This window comes from Sturnira hondurensis, unplaced genomic scaffold (genome assembly GCF_014824575.4).
Source record: "Sturnira hondurensis isolate 20B ecotype Veracruz unplaced genomic scaffold, ASM1482457v3 Scaffold0004136, whole genome shotgun sequence".
In the NCBI taxonomy this organism is placed as follows: Eukaryota; Metazoa; Chordata; class Mammalia; order Chiroptera; family Phyllostomidae; genus Sturnira; species Sturnira hondurensis.
This window is the reverse complement of record NW_028076767.1, coordinates 53724258-53745529: the sequence shown is the minus strand read 5'-3', so window position 1 is coordinate 53745529 and position 21272 is coordinate 53724258. Positions and strand designations below refer to the sequence as shown.

General features: G+C 39.9%; 1 protein-coding gene across 3 annotated transcripts in view; it reads right to left on the bottom strand.

Moving 5' to 3' along the window:
* Nucleotides 1-21272, bottom strand: part of PLA2R1 (phospholipase A2 receptor 1) — a 107713-nt gene that overhangs the window by 71796 nt on the left and 14645 nt on the right. For all 3 annotated transcript variants that reach the window (XM_037044609.1, XM_037044608.1, XM_037044607.1), the window contains 5 exons: nt 16589-16969; nt 14034-14207; nt 6415-6588; nt 2653-2766; nt 2022-2165 (listed from right to left, as the gene is read on the bottom strand). In XM_037044609.1, the coding sequence (XP_036900504.1) occupies nt 2022-2165; nt 2653-2766; nt 6415-6588; nt 14034-14207; nt 16589-16969 (987 nt within the window). The remainder of the gene's footprint in view (nt 1-2021; nt 2166-2652; nt 2767-6414; nt 6589-14033; nt 14208-16588; nt 16970-21272) is intronic.

Below are 21272 nucleotides of genomic sequence, written 5' to 3'. Positions count from 1 at the left end.
TCACTAGCCATCAGAGAGATGCAAATTAAAACCACAATGAGATACCACTTTACACCGGTCAGAATGGCCATCATAAACAAATCAGCAAACAACAAGTGCTGGAGAGGATATAGAGAAAAGGGAACCCTAGTGCACTGTTGGTGGGAATGCAGACTGGTGCAACCACTGTGGAAAACAGTATGGAGTTTCCTCAGAAAACTAAAAATGGAACTGCCTTTTGACCCAGCAAGTCCACTGCTGGGAATATACCCTAAGAATTCTGAAACACCAATTCAAAAGAACCTATGCACCCCAATGTTCATAGCAGCACAATTTATAATAGCCAAGTGGTGGAAGCAGCCTTACTGCCCATCAGTAAATGAGTGGATCAATAAACTGTGGTACATTTACACAATGGAATACTATACAGCAGGGAGAAAGAAGGAGCTCCTACCCTTCGTGACAGCATGGATGGAACTGGAGAGCATTATGCTAAGTGAAGTAAGCCAGGCAGTGAAAGACACATACCATATGATCTCACCTATACGTAGAACCTAATTAACAAAACAAACATGTAAGCAAAATATAACCAGAGATATTGAAATAAAGAACATATTGACAGTAACCAGGGGGGAGGGAAATAATGTGGGAAAGAAGAGAAAGGGTCATAAATGAACATGTATAAAGGACCCATGGACAAAGCCAAAGTGGGGTAGGGTTGACAATAGGAGGTGGGGGTGGGTAGGTAGGGCAAGAGAAAGTGGTGGTGGGAAAATGAAGACAACTATATTCAAACATCCATATAAAAAATGAAGAAGGAAGCAATGGAGAAAGGAAAAAGACAGGAAGAGAGGGAGAGTAAGAGCAAGCATAGCAGTAGCAATTTCAGGATGTTATTGAAATAATGAAAAAAATCTCTACATAGAAAAATAGCAAGATGCTTCCAGTAACCCTGTTCCCATCTTCTGCAATACAGTACCCTTTAGCTACTTCAAGGAAAATAAAAAGTTAAAGCTTAGTTATAAGGAATAATATTTTTAAATAATAATTCAGTTTTATTATTTTAAATCTGAAGTTATTTCTGATTATGCTGATAATGATTCTTTTAACATTATGTCTTATCTCTAATTCATTGTTAAGACATTAATTCTCACAGAAACTAAGAAGAAGTAATAAATCTTAAGAACAGAAGTAATCAGGCTTCCAGGTGCTGGATTGTAATTAGGTAGTATTTAACTTACACGTAAAAGTTTTGTAGATATTTCAGGACAAGGATGTGTTACTATTAAGAGATATGGCATATGATAGGAAGTCAATGAAGTAAAGAATTTTATACAACTATTTTCTTTTTTAAAAATATTTTTAGATTTTATTTATTTATTTATCTTTAGAGGGGAAGGAGAGAGGGAGAGAAACATCAATGTATGGTTGCCTTTCGTGCATCTCCTGCTGGGAGTTGGCCTGCAGGGAACCAGCCTGCAACCCAGGCATGTGCCCTGACTGGGAATTGAACTGCGATTCTCTGGTTCGCAGGCTCGTGCTCAATCCACTGAGCTACACCAGCCAGGGCCTTATTTTCTAATTTACTTTTTTTTGGTATTCTTTTTCCATTACCATTCAGTCCCCTTAGACTCCCCTTACCTCCTGCAATCACCACACTGTTGTCCATGAGTCTTTTTGCCATTTAATTTCTAGGGCAGCTATCAATAAAACTCAAAACTAAAATAGAAAAGGAAGCATATTTTGTTCTTCTAGGGCAGAGTGACTACAAATACAAATTTTTGTAAAGAGAAGACAAAAATATTTTCATACACTTAGGTTACTTTGCCTTAGTTTTTAGTAAAAACCTAAATGCATTTGTTAAATTCATGGTGACTTTTAGACATCAGGTATTATCTTGTTACACACTTTTATTCCTATAATTATAAAGCTAGCCTTAGCTAAATGTAAATTGTGAGTTATTAGCAAAAATGGAGGACTTTGAATATATTGAAAGGACGAGTAAGCAACTCATAAGAACGACTTAAAATGAAAACACTTACCAACTACTTCATGGTCAGTGTGGTTCAGGTATTTTTTACACACGTAAGGTAAGGTGGTCTCACAGTCCCGACTTCTCCAGGCATTTGGCATAAACGAATTAAATGTTCCACAGTGATATTCAACGAATGGGTCAAAATTTATTTCTGAAATACAGTGTGAGGGTTTGACCTTACAAGCGAAATCAGTTAGTTTAATATTGAAATGTCGTTTTAGCATCAAGGAAACAACCTTCTCTTTGGCATATGCGGTAAACACTTTAAGATGTTTTGTTACACTTAAGATTTTGCAGTTGAGCCCAGGTATGACGATAAAATGACTTCCCAAAGTAGGTGACAGCTGATTTTATTGTTTTAAAGTAGGGAAATATTTTGCTCTTTGTGGCTATTTTTAAAAGAGCTGACTAGAATCTTGGCTCCGAGCCACATCCTCCTGAAACCTTTGTTAAATACACAGCTTACCTTCTTGGTGTCCATTTTCTTGTCTGCAAAAGCATTACAGGAATTAAGTCAGGATTATAATTTTTTGTAAGCCACTTTCAAAATAACATGCCTTGTAAGTGTGTGGGCAAAGCTGCTGTTCCAGCTGAGGGAAGATGCCGCCTGTTGAAGGTAAATCAAACGCTGCAGGTACCTGGGTTCCAGTTCAGATAGTTGAGCGGAGCTCTGTCAGACCACTGCCAGCCGGCATGCTCGTCCAGCTGATTCAGACCCATCCACACTTCCACAGCTCCCCTGCTTAAATGCTCTGAAATGAGCAGAAACATGGAGTTTCAAAAAAAATCAATATTACACTTCCTCCTTGTTTTTGTATTTCTGGAGCACAGAGTCATAAATTAACTCCAGTCGAAGTCAGAAAAGGGTTTAAGTGCTACTAACCCCACCCTGGTGCTTCAGAGTAAACAGCCAGCCTCCCTTGGTCTTGAGAAGCACAGCAGCCTCCCGCAGGCTCCCTTATGGCAGCTCTGAAGTGTTATCTAAGCGTCTACAGATGCGGCCTCTCAATGGCTGTCAATCCATCCAAGGGTGCAAGCTACAAATCTGAGACCACCTACTTTGTGTGCCCTTAAGGGTTCTAGAGGGTAAGGGGCAAGCGCCCAGGGCCGCTCTGGGAAGTCTTTCTTTTCTTGCTGCATGTGACTGGTGACTTCAGCTTGGAGACTCAGGACTCCAGCTGAGGAGTCTGGATCCAAGTGGCCAGAGGACCCAGAGGGATCCATAATGCTAATGAGTGTTCAACTGTTGTCTGTCAGGCTGGTTCTGTGGCTCCTACACCAAAGCGCTGCGCCACAGCAACTCCTGGTTTCATTCAACGCCATTTGGGTTATAAATGCTGTGTATAAACATGTGCACTGACACGCTGGTGCAGAAAAATATGGTTATCAAAACTACAGAATGAAGAAAAATCTTTCGTGGTATTCTACTTTCTGTGCACCTGAATTTAAGAAATTATCCTAGAATAAATGTACTACTTGTACAGTAAAATTTGGATAAATAAAAAGACTGTCAGAAACTTTTAGTGAAATTGACTGATTTTGTAACACTTTCAAATATTGCTATTTAATCTTGTTTGTTTGTTTATTTAGGTAACATTGGTTAATACAGGATATACATTTTAGGTGTACAACCTAAAAATTTGATATCTTTCTATGTTATTGCAACAAGTTAAGTTTCCATTCATCATCATATATTTGACCCTTTTTACCCATTTAAACTTTTCATCTATACAAGAGAACATTTTTCAAAAAGTACAATTAAAAAAGAGTACAGGAAAAAAGAGGAGAGCCTTGTTCTCTCATGGTTCCTCTGCTTTGGAACCCAATTTATTTTGCACCAGATGAAGGGGCCCTGCCTGACATGGAGACCCTGACAGATAAGAGTGATAAATAGGGTGACTGTATGTTCCAGTTTGCCTGGAAAACTCATGGTTTATGCTGGCAGTTCCAGAGTAATTATGACTCACACCTGCTTTCACTCTCCAAAGAGTCTCAGTTTGGATGTCCACTGTATGGTCACCCAGGTTGTAGAAGTCAGCGTATTCACCAACAAGGATGCCACTTTCTCTGTGATTGCATATTTCAATACAATAGTGACCAACCGGGAGAATCCAACTCAACAAGGACAGAGAAAAAGGTGCTTTATAATTCTAAGAGCCCGGGAAACTGAACAGAAACAGCACAAATTCATGGGCCCTGCCCTTCCAAATTCCTGAGGCATTAACATAGAGTCTCTTCCTAAAGTCAATCAGGTTAGTCCTTTCAATGGCTTTGATCAGATGACATCCTAATGAGAGGAGGTGGGCTGGAAGATGGACTCACAAGATGAAGACATTTTCATGTTTCATATGGGTATAGGTACAAAGTGATATTTTCAAATAATCTACTTAAAATATTTAAATATTTGTTATTCTTAACTTAGAATTACTTTGAATACCCTCTGTGTAACCGTTTTAACAATATACATTAAAAAATCATTGTGCAATTTTTAATGAGTGTTTAAAGGTACCCAAACAGTCTATTTTACTTTTAAAATTAAGTTGGCTCATAATTCTATAATAACAATGTCAAACCTAAATTTTGGGGGATATTTCTTGGCATTTGTGAGAGCTTGGATAATTCCTTATACCATAATTAATGTTCATCAGTGATTAGCAAGAAACAGTAGCCTATTGTCATCAAAAAATACCTTGATCAGAATGGGCTTCCCTATTTATGAACAGACTTCTGTGTTCTTAAATAATCCCCAAAGTCTAATTATAGAATTGTGGTATTTAAATTAAAAATGGTGGTATTTTTTAACTGTTATTTAAGTTTTATGAGTAAGTCCAAACCCTCTTATTAGAAATCCTGGAGTCAACACAGATAACAATTGTCACTCATATGTTGTGTGCAAAATTTTCTATGAAAATCATTACTGGCTAACAATGGCTTTGGAAATGAGTGTTTTTCTGAAATATGAATCAAATCAGTTTCAATGATAATTTTCCAATTTTCAATGCACTGTTTATGCATTTGTTAAATCTTTCTTGCAGACATTAATAATTTTCAAAAGCGTTACATGTGCTTCTGCTTTTACCCCGTGGATCTACTTCTACAAACTGATAGAAAAGTAATTGGAATCTATGCACAAAGTTGTGTGCAGGGGTGGCTTATGATGGCAACAAATAAAAACATAATAAATAATTCTATCTATCTATATTATAAACATGGACAAATATTCATTATGTAAAGATAAATAAGTGTATTACCAAACTGCGTGTGTGGTTGTTAAATAGATAACACATATTGAATGTTTGTTGTGTGTACCAGGCACTTTTCTAAGACTTCACATGCATCATAACATGTGATCCACACTGCCAAGCCGTAGGCATTATTATCATTTCCATTTGATAGAGGAAGGTAGTTGGGGCACAGAGTGGTTAAATCACTTGCTGGGGTAGCCTTGCTAGTAAGTGGTAGAGATGGGATTCAAACCCAGGCAGGTGACTGACTCTCGGGTCCCCGGTCCCAACCACTGAAATAGCTGCCTCCTATTTTTATTCAGTACCATTTGTCAGAGATACTATGCATACCTGCATGCACCTGTGTTCTAGTTGAAAAACATGTTTCTATCCAGATTGTGGAATTATGGGATGCTTATTTTTCTTCCTATATACATGAATATTTTAAATTATTCTAGAATAAACTTGTACTACATATGCAATAAAATTTGAAAAAAGTGTCAGAAACTTTCAATGAAAGTGATTAATTTTGTGACACTTCTAAATGTTTCAAAAAATTTTGAAAAGCTGTATATATACATATACAAATACATTTAATCTTTAAAGGAGAAGTAAGAGGAGAGTTTAGGTGATAGGAGAGACACAAGACCCAGATCATTATCACAGTTCTTCTGACATCTTATATTATTCTCTTATAGTGTTAGTTACCATGTGTCTGCTTCTGCTTCTCTAACTAAATTTTTAATTCTTTGGAATCCACCAGAAGGCCTACTATGTACCTTCACACAGTGGGTAATAGGAAAGACTTCACTTGATAAATGACTTTATTATTTCTTAATGGGGACTGAATGGCTAAGATCTCTAGCAGACTTTGAAACTTAGGTTGTTGTGTGTTCCAGGCACTTGCTCAAGCCGCAAACTCTGGGTCCTTTGCTGGGGCCTCAGCTGCTCTTCTCCGAGGAGGAGGAGGAGATAAGGAACGTTGGGTGCCAAACTGAACGGCCCCCAATGTTGACTGAACTGAGTTCAAGTCAAAATTCTGGGTGTCAGTTTGGATGGTGCTAATAAAAGAAAAATATTTTCCAAGGAACATTTTTTTTCAGAACATACTTTTGCATGCATGGACGTAATGGTTAAACCATTTTAATTGTATCATATCAATGTCCCCCTACTTACTCCTTATGAAATTTTCTTCAGTCTCATCTGCAATACTCAGTAAAGCACCTCCTTGCATCTGGCACGATGAATGTGCCTCACTCCAGGAGAGAGAGGAAAGCAGGTTGAACTGGTAGCAAATGTGTGAATTGGGATCCTTCTCCCAGACAGCATCACAGCCCACCTCTGTGGACGCTGGAAACAAAATCCATCAAAACATTAACTATAATCTTATTTTATCGAACAGCAATATACTTCTAGGAGGAATTTGAAAGGAATGATTCCAAATTGGAACCTCTAAAACTTCAGTGCCTTACTGATTCTTGATTAGGTCTCTGTGATGAAATCTGCCTTGTTATCCTATTGGTAAACATCTTCAAGATTTAAAGGAAATTCTAGAAATTATTGATAAAGAATCTCAGCTCCTTTCTGGGAAAATAGTAGGAACCATTTTTGAGAGAAGGGAATAGCAGTGAAGTATTTGTGAAAATAACATCTGAGTTCTTTTAGGAAGCAATTGTTAGAAATTTGTACCAAAAGCTGCGTGAATTTAAAGGTTTATCTGAGGTAGGTGCAATGGTTGTTTCACAGGCCCCCCACCAAAATACCAAAATGTTAGGGGGAAATAAAAGGGATAGAGTTAAAATACGAGTCTGGTGAACAGTTTTGAATAAAAACTGAGAACAGAAAAACTAACAGTTTTAAAAAGTTGTTTCAGCCAAAAGGAAGAGAAGCAAAAGCTGTTGTAAAACATGGACCAATGATTGCACAGTATGTTTAAAAGTAAATTTAATAAAGAATGAAATATGGATCCGAAATCTGAAGTTCATTGAAATGGAAGACCTAATCTGAATGCTTTTGCTAAAAGTTTAAATCAAAACCCAAGGTGAACTAAGCAGTTACAATAATTACCTGAAATCAAACTTAGCCAGGGAATTTCACTGTGACCCACGCAACAGCCTGAATGTAAGTGATGGACGGTGATCTGCTAAAATCTAGAACAGCCTTTCCCCAGTGATCCACAAATAATAACTTCTGGAGCTCCCCAGGAGAATCCAGGACACAATGCCTGTGTGGCCTCCTCTGAGAAATTCATAATGTACATTAGCATCTTAAAAGCTCTGAGAGGAAAGTTCTGTAGTAAAGAACAGCTTAATTTTAATTTAGTGTACTTCAAACTTATTTGATAATAAATTCTTTTGTTTTCTTTTCCCATAACAGTTCGATGCCCTTGCGAAGGTAGAATGTTTGTTTTCATGTCTGTATGCAAATATAAACTGAGTTAGTTAACCAGACAGTATTAAGCCACATATACACCTAAGGTTGTCTGTGGAGTTTCCTGACTGATACATGTATTTATAGAAGAACATAACATTGTAAAAGAGTAGAAAACAAGGCTCTCATCAAGTAAAACTGATGAAAAGGAAGAGCAAAGATGGAAATTTTCAGACATCATTTTATACATCAATCCACATTTCATACTTTGCCCTGGTGGCTGAAATTTCCTGACTGAGCTTGAATCCTTAGAGACTATCTTCAGTTAAAATGCTAGGCCCCGCCGAAGATGGACAGCACACTCAGTATTATCAGACATGAGCTCATCACGTGTGACCGCTGAGGTCATGAGGGAGGAGTGGGGGATGTTTACAATTAAAGTGTGCAAAAGAATCCTTTAGCCGGTCTGTACAAAAAATTGCTGATTCCATATTTTCAGTCTCAGAGATTCTGACTCAGGAAGACTGGAATGGGATTCAGGAACCTGCACTAAACACACTCCTGATTTTCGGGCAGATAGATGGTCCATGAAGTGAACCCTGGGAAACATGAGCTTAAAAAAAAAGTCAAAACCCTTCTCAGAAGGAGAGGTCTGAGTAGCTTTTAGATGGTCAGTAAGGTGTGAGAAGCAGAGTTTAGGGAGAGGACGTCAGAAAGGGTGATCTGAGACGAGGACTGAGGCAGGAATACCTGCCTGTCATCTCCTGCCCTGGGGAAGGATTTGACCATGAGTCCTAATTACAAGCCTCTAGGATGCTGCCTTGTAAATAAGAAAAGGTGTGGCTGAAAGTCACTGTGAATGATCTTGTCCCCATTTTTGCCAAGAGTTGGTCCTATCCTTTCAAAGGACACGGATGGAGCTATGCGGACACAACATTTTGCAGGAGGTTGGTTCAATTCTATATCTTAAAAAGTTAAGCGAGAGACTTGCCGGTGATTCTATCTGTACTGCAAATTACGGTAGCCCAGTTTTCTTCAGTTTCCCTTGGTTTTGGGTTATCTGTGCCAATTCTTCAGGTTAATTGAAAGAAAACTTCTAATCAAATGTTTTCAACAGGTGCCCATGTTCTTCTATCAGCTTTATTTTGTCATTGAAATTTGTTTTTAACTAAAACATAAGAATTTGTACTTCTGTGCAGGCCGACACAAGTCCTCTCTGTGCTTCTCTAGGTGGGCCGTGTGTCAGTCACTCCATGAATCTTACTGGCTGGTTGTATGGTAACAAAAAGAGTGGAAATGCCACCCTGAACCAAGGTGCTGTGATGTGCTGTCCTGATCTCCCTTCAAGACTGAAGGCCCCACTTCCCCAGATGCCAGGAGATACCTCTCAACATTAAGCTCAACATCTTCAAGCACCACCTTGGCTGAATTCTCTCTGCCTGATGTCAGTCTCCCTTCTCAAAGGCAGGCAACAAACCAAGAGTGATCAGGGCAGGGCTACAAGGCCCCTCTCTTCCAAACAGGGGCCAAATCCAGCTTGAGAGCACCTCAAAAAGTCAGTCTGGCCTTCATTCCAACCATGCCTGTGCCCTCTACCCTTCCTTCCACAGGGATTGAACCCCAAGAAACCCCCTGCAGGTTCATCAATCTCTGCCTCAGAGACTGCTCCCTAAGAATCCACTTGGTGCAGGCTTCTGTCTTGGCCTGGGGTCTCTGCATGTATTTACTCTTAGGTCTTTTGTTTCTTCATATATAACATCTCTTTCCAAGCCACTGAAAATACAAGATTGAAGGCTTGTGTCTCATGTACATTTAGTTACCTTGAAAAATCAAATATAAGGGCTAGAATTATAATGTTACATTTCTTTGCAGCTTCTATTGTCTTTGTATGATCCCTTCTGTTGCTAAATTGTGAACTCCTCGAGGGAAGTGTATTGTATATATCTTTGAATCTCCTATCACTTGATAAAAATTACCCAAATCTTTCATATGATGTTATAAATAGGTAATTTTCCCCCTCCCAAATTATACCACTTTTGAAATGAACTGACGTATATTTCTGTCAGCACCGGTTTTATCACGGACTATGTCTGAGATGGGGCCACTCCTCCTTCTCTATTAATATTGTCTGATTTTTCTTCCCTAAGGGCACAGCTTTGCCATTGTCCCAGGTTGCCTTATGGCCTTATTCCTGATCTTAGGAGGAAAGCATTTCAGTCTTTTATCATTTAAGTATGTCGGTTGTGGGGTTTTTTTTAGATAGAGTCTCTTACCAGTTGAGCACGTTACGTTTTACTTTTTTTGAAGGAAGGAATGTGAAATGTTGTCAATGTTTTCTGTATTGGTGGATGATCATGTGGTTTTTGTCCTTTATCCTATTGATATGGGTATTACATTAACTGATTTCAGATTTTAAACCAATCTTGCATTCTATGGCTAAATTCCACTTGGTCATAGTGTTCAATTCTTTTTATATTATAGTTGCTAGGTTCTGTTTGCTAGAAATTTGTCAAAGATTTTTGCATCTGTAGTCATGAAAATATTGATCTGCACTTTGTTTTCTTGTGATGTCTTTGTCTGGTTTTGGTATTGGGGAAGCTGTGGCTTCACAGAATGATTTGGGAAGTGTTCCCTCCTTTTCCGTTTACTTTTTAAGCTGCTCAGATGGCACCTAGAGGATATCTTGTCCAGTGACTTCCATGTTGCCAACTGAGCCCAGCACTCTCAGACCTGGTCGAATCAGGCCCGTGAGCACCCTCCCTCTCTTTACTACAGAGTCTCATTTTCTTGACTTCACATGCCCGGCCACCCATCTGCCTCGACAGCTACCCTTCTCAGCTTCCTTTGCTGGTTCGACTCAAACTAAATGTTGAGGTCTTAAGATTTGGCCCCAAGTCCCCTTCCTTTTTATTTATTACATGTTCTACGCTATTTAACCCATTCCCATAAATGCCTTCCATATCACTTTCAAATATAAAGAGACCTTTATATCTAATTGCTTAAGACCACATTTTCACATGCTTGATTTACACATATAGCATGTCTCAACCTGAATTCTTGGTTTTCTCTTCCAAATCTGTATCTGTAATGAACAATTATGCATACTGGAAAGCTGGGGTCCTAAGTAACACTTCACTTTCTCCCTTGTCCTCCAAGTCTGTCCTTACCAGTGGGGAGTTCAACTCCTGGTTAAAAACCTCTATGTAATTTTTTAAGCCTGACCATAAGCAATTACAAAGGCTTTATCTTGCTGACCTCCGGTGGAAAGTTGCCCTTGCTACACCCGACTCAGTACAGAGCCAAGTGTATGAACATCAATCAGATAATTACAGAGGTTGATATCCTAAAAATACCTCACACTAACTACGCACGACTCGCTAGCTGTGCAGGACATGCAGCCAGGAGGGACCTAGCATGGCCCAGAATTGCCTTGAAAAAAACTGAGAGGTCCTCAGAAACCACCCTTGTTCCTGAGGATCTATAGTGACATGTGCTTTATCTCATCCTTCACTGATGGATGAGATAAATTATACCGCTTTTGAAATGAACTGAAATATATTTCCGTCAGCACCGATTTGGGGAGAACTCCAATATTAGTCAGTCTGATTTCAAAGGCTATACTCTTTCTTGGGCTCTTAGATTAGAAAACAACTCTACAGATAATTTATCAGTCAAGTGCTTTGGAGTTAACATATTCAATTTGCTTTTGTTTCAAATGTATTTGTGTATTTTATTATATACACAAAGGGAGGTAAAAAGAGAAGATTAGGAGATTGTAAAAGCTGTACTCTCTGACTTGCAGGAACCAAGGTAAAGAAAAATTGAATATAGACAATAAAAGTATATACAAATATTCCCCAATACTTAGAAACCACTGTAAACATATTGTATAAATAAAATAAAGTAGTAAAGAACGAACTGAAAAAAAGTTAGAGTCTGGCCAAGATGAAGGCATAGGTAGAAACACTTTTCTTCCTCACACAACTAAAAGGATAACTGATCTGAAAACAAACAAACAAAAAACAACCACCAATAGAACTGTCAGAAAATCAAACTGCATGGAAGTTGGACAACCAAAGAGTTAAAGAAAAAACCTTCATCCTTTCTGGTAGAAGGGGTGAAGACTGGAAGCTGGGCAAAGAGGATGCTCTGCAAGTTGGTAGCTGGCAGACAGGATTTCTCACATTTGTGAGCAGATAGGCTGGGAGAAACAATTGTGAGAGCAAGACAAAGTGTGCAACCCAGGGCTCCAGCACAGGGAAATAAAGCCTTAAAAACTCTGGTTGTAAAAACCTGTGGGGATTGTGACAGTGGGAGAAACTCCCAGTTTTACAGGAGAGTCCACTGGAGAGACCCATAGGATCCTAAAACACAAACCCACCCACCTGGGAATCAGCACTCAAAAGAACACAATTTGCTTGTAGGAAATCAGGAAGGTGACAGAAAGTGGGGCAAGAGCCAGGCAAGCAAGCAAGCAACATTGTTTCCTCTCGGACCCCTCCCTCACATATAGCAACACAATGCAGCAAAGTGGGTTACCACACTCTGATGAATACTTAAGGCTCTGCCCCTTACAATGTAACAGGTACACTGAGACAAAGAAATATGGCCCAAGTAAAAGAACAGATCAAAGGTGCAGAAAAAGAACTAAGTGACAAGGAGATAGACAACCTTTAGTATGCAGAGTTCAAAACACTGGTAATCAGGATGCACACAGAAATGACTGAGTTCAGTTACAAAATGGAGAAAGAAATGAAGGCTATACAAAGTGAAATAAAGGGAAACAAGAGTGAAGTGATGGAATCCAGGACTAAAATCAATGGAACAAAAGGAAGAAATAAACATCCAACCAGAACAGAAAGAAGAAGCAAGGATTCAGAAAAATGAGGAGAGTCTGAGGAACCTCCAGGACAACTGAAAATGCTCCAAAATTCGAATCATAGGAGTGCCAGATAGAGAAGAGAAAGAGCAAGAGATTGAAAATTTATTTGAGCAAATAATGAAGGAAAACTTCCCCAATCTGGTGAAGGAACTAGATATGCAAGTTTAGGATGTTCAGAGAGTCCCAAAAATGTTGCATCCAAGAAGAAACATACCAAAGCATATCATAATTAAGTTAGCCAAGATTAAAGATAAGGAGAGAATCTCAAAAGTAGCAAGAGGAAAGGATAGAGTTACCTACAAAGGAGTTCCCATAAAACTATCAGCTGATTTCTCAAAAGAAAGCTTACAGGCAAGAAGGGGCTGGAAAGAAATATTTGAAGTCATGAAAGGCAATGACCTCCACTCAAGATTACTTTCTTCAGCAAAACTATAATTTAGAATGGAAGGGCAGATGAAGTGCTTCTCAGATAAGGTCAAGTTAAAGGAGTTCATTATTACCAAGCCCTTATTACATGAACTGTTAAAGGGACTTATCTAAGAAAAAAGAAGGTAAAAAACTTTGAACAGTAAGATGACGACAAACTCACAACTATTAACAACTGAATCTACAAAAAAGCAAAACAAAAACTAAGCAAACAACTACAACAGGAACAGAATCGCAGAAATGTAATCACATGGAGGGTTATCAGTGGGGAGGGGGAGAATGGGGAAAAAAGATACAGGGAATAAGAAGCCTGAAAGGTAGGTAGAACATGGGGGAGATTAAGAATAATATAGGAAATGGAGAAGCTAAAGAACTCATGTGTACAACCCACAGACACGAAATAAAGGTGGAGAGGATGCCAGAGGGTGAGAGGGTGGAAGGGGGACAAAGGGGAGAAAACATTGGGACAATTGTAATAGCATAATCAATAAAATATACTTAAAGAAGAAAAAAGTTAGAATATGCAGCTGCCATTAATTTGAAAGTCAAGTTAAAAAGAAGAAAGGATTTTGAGGTTATACCTAGCAATTGAGTCATAAGAAAAGGGAATTGAGAGGAGAACTCATTAAGAAATAATGAGGGCAACTGCCATTTTAGAAAAATCACCAAGCAGCTAGCTGATGCCGGGACTGGACAGTGGCATGAGAAGCATTCTGGACTTGGAGAAATTAAAGCAGCTCCTAAAAGAAAGTGGATTGAAAGGATAAAGCTTCATCCACATGCAGTTTTGTTTTTTAAGTATTTTGTTGGAAGCTGGGGTTAATGAGATCACAGAGTATTAAAATTTGATTCTGGGTAAAGCATCCTTATATACTAAGCTTAATGAAGAATGTCTAATTAACATCTTCTGAATAAAAGGAAAGTGGAATATACATCAGGATTGTCCTTTCAAGGCAAAAACAAATGCAAAATCAAGTTTGGGTAAACGGAATCAGAGTGCTTATTCAGACTTCACTATACTCTTCACTATACCCAGTGCTCTTCTTCAGATACAGATAACCTTCCAATCATCCTTGATTCATTCGTGACACAGAGGAAGAGATGATTTCACGCTTACTAGGATCGGGGCAAAATCCCCACTTCTCGTCCCTTTCATATCGGCTTGTAGTGGCGCACCACAGCAAGTTGTCTTCCCGCCCTTCCCGGGTACATTCGTGATGCCACTGGTGGTTGTACTGGAAGGGGAACATGCATGGTGCCCCGTGGCTGTTCCCTTTCAGCGTATACAGGTCTAGGAGAAGAAAAGGACAAAGTCAAATAAATGCTACGCCGGCTTGATTTTAATGACTGAAAACCTGTAATGGGCGAAGCTCTTGCTGTACCACAGAGAACCCTCAGGACCTCACTGTCTAGAGAATGTCAGTGTGCAAGGCTGTGTGCTGGGTTCAGAGGGCATGCTCACAGACGGCGTGTTTATATATTGATCTGTTGGTTTACTAACTAGGGTGCACTGGTACAGTAGCATACACAGATGTGAGACGATGAGAAGGAAAATTTAATGGAGGTTTTACTTTAAAATATCACCTGTACCAGTGATCAGCACCTGAACATCAAGAGCTTCATAGGCCTTTATTAATTTATTCATCCCATAAATACTATTGGGCATTTAATGTGCGTAGCACTGAGGATATAACAATGGACAAACTAGCAAAACTTTTCCTTCAAAAGGAGCTAGTGAGGGGAGACTTGCTTTAGAAATAAAGCAAATGCACAAGTAAACATAATTTCAGGGAGTGATGAGTACCGTGATGAAAAACAAACCAGAGCAGGAAGACAGAATGACTGTGTGTGGATGTGTGCATAAAGGGGTGCTATTTTGGGTCAGGTGGTTAAAGAAGGCTGTTCTGAATAAGAACTAGGTGAATGAAGTGAGAGAGCAAGTATCTGGAAAAGGGTTGTCTGGAAGAGGGAAGAGCAAATGCGAAGAACTTGCAACAAGTTCATCCCACGTGTGTGGGATGAATGAGGAAGAGCATGGGGGGAACAACGGGAAGAGGAGTCAGGGAGGTTCAGTGCCAGCTCACAGAGGCCTGCTTGCCACATTATGGACTTTGCTCTTTCTTCTGAGCACTGTGAGAAGTCATGAGTGGGTTTTGGATGAGAAATTTACATGATCAGGTTTCCATTTTTAAAGCTTCGTGGGGGCGTGTGTGGCAAACAGAACCCACGCGTGGAGGGGGTAAAGAGGGAGGACGAGCTGGGAGGCCTCTACAGTTTTAGAGACATGACAGTCAGTGCCCAGGTGGCCTGCTGGCTGCTCTCTCCGTTACCATTGGCCTTAAGCGGGAAACAACAACTTTTCATGACTCACCGGGGGCTTTCTGTGGTGACAGAGATCAGGGCCACCCTCAATCAATAGGTCTTAGAGGGAACGGGCTGGCTGTGGAGATACCCACTGCTGCCACACAATCAGCAGGGGCTGGACTGAACCCACTGGCATGACCAGCCCTAGAGGTTAAGGCTCTTTAAGAACCACTGGTGTTTCAGGGCACATCCTCTGGTTTCGGTCCCTGCCTTCTACTCACCCTTCCCCTGCACGCATGATGAGTGCGGGTATGTAGCTAAAATGTTAATATAAAGCAAACTGTCCTGTTCTCCTTGGAACTGTAGATTATTTGGAGAGCTGGTTTGCAGCACTTGCTTCATTTTAGTGAGTCCTAAATAAAAATAGCCCGCTTTAGCTCTGTCTCTTTATTCATTTCTTGTAAGTACAGGATAAAGTCCTGCCTTGGATCTGAGGAGTTCCTTGCTTTGCTTCCTAGAACTGGTATAGAGTTCTTAGAAAGATATGCTTTAACTCTACCGAGCACCATGAAGGCAGGGACTACATCTGTCTTGCTGGCCTTTGTAAAGCAAATGCCTGGCCCTCTGCCTGAGGAACAATCAGTGCTCAATAACTGTGTACTAGATGACGAAGAGATGGACGAAAGAATGAAGAGCACCACCAAACAAAACCCGAGAAACAGGTCTGGGGTATCATAATTTAACTATGCTGCTCTCTTCTATTTTTTTTTTACTGTTTACAAATGCCAAATATTGCAGAACTGTGAAAAATTAAAGCCTCCCTCTACAAAAACAAACAGACAAACAAATGAATATGCTTTTCTATTCCTTGGCACACACCAAATAACCCCTGACAATAGTCTATCTTGTAATGCGACCATCGGGTGGATGCTGGCAGGGCTTTGCAGGCACTGAGGTGCCTGCAGACACACTCCCTCCTGGGACGAAGTAACCAGAGAAATGGTGGCTGGAGAGAAATTCGTCTTGCCAAGTCATTCCTTCAAAGATCTTTTCCTTCCACCACCATTTTCTCATTTCCTCTCCTCCTCCTGTACTTTCTCTTCTTTTCATTGGTTCCCAAAGTTAAATGTTTTCTCCTCTGGTACCTGAAAACTTGTACTTTATTAAGAGAATTCGACAAGTCCAGTCCAAGACTCTAGTCATTCTTTCACAATAAGTGATTAAGCAACTAAAATATATTTAGCAAAAGTCCCTTGAGGGTCTGGGTGCTGTGTATACCTTTTATATAATATATTTTACAAATCTTTATTACAGCAAACTTTCTAAACATATCATTTCATTAGTACTTTGCTTAATTTTCTTTTTTACCTTTGTGCAGATATTCACAAATGCCTCCACCCTCTGACATGTAGGAAATCCACTTATGAAGATACTTCCAGGAGGCCACGAGCACGTTGTTCTTCAACTGCACCATGTACTGCAGCGGACCGGTGATCATCTTCCTGTTACAGCGCCACCTCAAAGAAACGTGGGTGGAATCGCACTCATATATGCTTAATGGCTGCTCTGGGTCAGATAAATTCAGACCCAGGCAACCGCTGCTTCCGATGTTAAAGAGGCGATGGTTTGAAACCCATTTCCACATCATGTACTTGTTGGGTGGTTGGCAGGTCTCCAGGGTCAGTACAGATTTGCCTGCTTGAATGCATTTCTTGACGCTCTCACTTTGGATCACGAATATCCCTTTATCTGAAACAGCAAAATAAAAGATAGGGTACGGGATTTTCATATGTAATTATCTAGTTCATGAGCATCCCGGTGTGCATGTGTGAAGTTGCGATATGTCACAGTTGGCAGCCATTTTGAACAGATCTGGAACTGATGGGCCGCGTCCACCAGGAACGTTTGTTTGCTCAAAACAGAGCAGTTTCTTGGGAAGCAAAAATGGGCTCGTTGAAGCTAATGGGAAACCTCTGATCTCAGACCTCCAGGGCCCTCCAGTAATGAAGGCTACCTGTCAATCCACTCAGGAATCTTACTGATGGAGAAGGAGGTCTCCACAACTGGATGGAAAGCAGGCACTGGGAATAACACGCGGGCTAGAGAAGAAAGACGCTGTGCACCCAGAGGCATGGCAACCTTTGGTTTTCTCCAGGTAAGGGCCTGAATATTAGGAACATGGCAGCTGGATCAAAAGCCACCAAAACAGACATTTCGACCTTTTAGTTCCTATAGAAAACCCAAAGGATAGACATGAAGTACACTCTGGGTCTTGATATGAGATGTTATACAGATGAGAAAAAAATACTTGTCCACAGTTGCTTTTTGTGTTAGACCCACCAGCCGTTGAAAAGTGGGGACCTTTGATAAGGAAGTGCCCTCTTTGCAGGAGCAGCCTTGTTGTGTGGGACTGGCAGGAGCAGAGAGATGCCCAGGACACGAGCTGAGGCCCCACCCTTAGCTACATGAGAGGGGTAAGAGGGCCGTGGTGGCAGCAATAGCCCAGGGGCCACGCAGACAAGGGGAAAAGGCGAGCCTTTTATGATATAGCTTTGGGCTTCCAACTTCCTGCAGCAGAAAAAGAGATTTGGGTGAATTTCCTCTGTAAAAGCTGGCAAGGCACAGCCAGGGAATATGTGTTAGTCACCCTCCTGCTACATGATTCCACCTCAGGTCACTGGCTTGGAAGACACCTATTACACAACAATCGCGAACGTGTTCTTTCGAAGCATGAACTGTCCTGAGCTCATTGATTAAACACGCCAGCAGGTGCTGCCTAGGCCCTGGTACTCAGCCCAGACCGTCTGGTGAGGTCCAAGAGCTCATTTGTTGTCCGGTTAGCTAGGTTCTCCTCTTATATTTAACTTCTCGTCCAATCTTCAAATATCTGAAGGAACATTATCAAATTTCCTTAAAATAGCTGCAGTTTAGGAAAAGTTGTGTCATATAGCAGGGGGATGGCAGGGACAGGCAAAGTCCATCTAGAGATTTGGAGCAATGCAGAAAGCGCTTCCTTACATATCAGTGCATGGGAATAATGTGTTGGGGTTTTTCTTTTTGGTACAAGTTCTTTTGGCTTTTCCAAAGTTACTGAGGCCAAGAGAAGCTGATATACAATAACCAACATCATTTCATACATTGTTGAAAAAAAGATTGTCAATGTATAAATGAAAGTTATACTTTGTTTAGTAATTGACAACCTTATTTACAAACATATACTTGAGGGATTGAATTAGTTGTTAAAAAATGCTTGGTCAGACATCAGAGCAAAGGAGAAGAGAGTGTGTAGTGCAGTGTGGGGAGAGAATGAATGGTTTTAGGAAGTTTTCATTTAGATCAAGAAATTTGTTTTCCTAATGAGACCCATGCCTGTGTGTTATTAGAAATAGTCCTTTACGACCAAATCTACCTCTCTCCAATGGGATGTGGATTCTGATAACTAACCTCGGCAACTCCCTTTTTCACATTTTCACGCCTACCTAGAAGGTTCACCTTAATTTCTATTGTAATCTACTCATTACTTTCTGGCTAGCTCGGAGTTCTATTAATTCTTTACTAAAGAATAATTATTTTACTACAGTTGTCCTGCAACTAACTGGTTGGACTTCAGCCCTCTGGGCTTCGGTTTATGGTATATACCTAAGGCAGGTGGCTAGACCATCTCACTGGTGGTTAAGAACACTGGAAACAGGCAGGCCTGCTACAAACTACTCTTGTAACTTGGGCAAATATCTTTTTCTTTCTTTTTTTAAAAAGATTATTTATTTATTTATTTTTAGAGAGAGGAAACAGGAGGGAGAAATACAGGGAGAGAAACATCAGTGTGTGGTTGCCTCTCACATGGCCCCCACTGGGGACCAGGCCTGCCACCCAGGCATGTGCCCCAACTGGGAATCAAACTGGCAACACTTTGGTTTGCATCCCGTTCTCAATACACTGCGCTACACCAGCCAGGGCTGGGCAAATTTCCTGATCTCTGTAAGCCTCACCTCTCCTCTGTGAACTGGAAATATGTGTGATACTGGTCTCAGAAGGTGTTGAGAGTATTCCATTAAAAGCTACATGCAAAAAAATAAAAACAGACTACTATTTGTCCTCATACAAAAAAATTAACTCACACTAGATCGAAGACCTAAATATAAGACCTGAAACAATAAATTACATAGAAGAAAACATAAGTGCTAAACTTACAGACCTTGGTCTTTGAGTGGAGTTTATGAATTTAACTCCAAAGGAAGGAGAAGTAAAGGCAAAAATAAATGCACGGGACTATACCAAAATGAAAAGCTTCTGCACAGCAAAGGACACTGCCAATAAAACAAAAAAAGCAATCAAACAAATGCAAGAAGATATTTGCAAACAACAGCTCTTCCAAGGAGTTAATATTCAAAATGTATAAAGAAATCATACAACTCAACACCAAACAAACAATCCAATTAAAAAAATGGAGAGAGGGTCTAAACAGACACTTCCCCCAAGAAGACATACAAATGGTCAACAGATTTATGAAAAGATGCTGAACTTCACTACTATTAAGGAAATGCAAATCAAAACTACAATGAGATACCACCTCACATCTGTTACAGGATGTTATCAACAAGATGGGTAATAACAAATGCAGGACAGGTTGTAGAGAAAAAGGGAGCCTCATTCCCTGCTGGTGGAAATGTAAACTGCTACAGGCACCATGGAAAACATTATGGAGGTTTCTCAAAAAAAAGAAAGAAAGAAAGAATAAAGCTACCATATGACCCAGAAGTCCCTCTTCTGGGCATCTATCCAAAAAATTTGAAAACATTTATTCATTCACAAAGATATATGCACCCCTATGTTTATTGTAGTATATCTTGTGGAAGCTGAGATGTGAAAACACCAACGTGTCTTTTGATAGATGATTGGATAAAGAAGCTGTGGTACATATATACAATGGAATACTACTCAGCCATAAAAAGATGAAATACTGCCACTTGCAACATTGGATGAATCTTCAGATTATGCTGGGCAAAATAAGTCAGATGTGAAATGTCAAGAACCATAGGATATCACACATATGTGGAATATGAAACTGAAAGCAACGGGTGAGCAAACAAGAACAATGAACAAAAACTCATAGACACAGACAACAGCATGGTGGTTACTAGAGGAAAGGGGTTTGAGAGATAATAAAGGGAAAATGTGTCAAATACATGGTGATGGAAGGAGATTTGACTTTGGATGGTGGGCACACAATGCAGTATACAGGTAATGTATCATAGAGCCCTGCACTTGAAACCTATACAATTGTATTAACAATGTCGTACCCAGTACGTTTTATTTAAAGGAAAGGAAAAGAGTATTCCATTAAATAATCCATGCAAAGCACACCACACACTACCTTGGCATGGGAAGACCTCAGTAAATGCCAGTTGTTATTATCCCTCTGGCTTCCTGATTCTTGGTCTGTAGATCCAGCCACGGATTCGGTTGATCACTATAGAGTGCTAATCTGAGCATCCCACAAGGAACTCTCTTCTTCCATCATTACAACAAAAGCTCATTTCTACTCTAGTTTCTGCCGCATACAGTGCATGCAGACTAACTAGTTTTAGTATATGTGCTGCCGAAGCGAGCACCAGACTAACTAGTTTTAAACAGTCATTAAATACCATGACATCACCTTTCAGGGAGAAGACAATACTCTTCAAACAACCAGGTAACAAAATTCTTGCCTTGTCTGTTCAAATATATGTGCAACTCTGAATTAAGATTCTTTCTTTGTTCATCTTTTACACTATCTGTTTATAAATTCTATATTGCTGCTCTTCTGTAGGAAAGAAAGAACATGATGTCAAACAAGTAGTGTATGGATGGGTGTGGTCTATAAGTAAGTAGCCATGGAAATTAAATATCACTAAAATTGGGAGCGAATAATGTTTTGAAAAGTCCAACTTATGACGTGTTAAGAGAAAAGGAGGGATTGAATCGGAACTTCCATCGTCACTCCAGTGACTGGAAAACTATCTTTCCAAAGCAGAAGATATTAGACAAACCTAATCCTATGCTGTGCAATTCT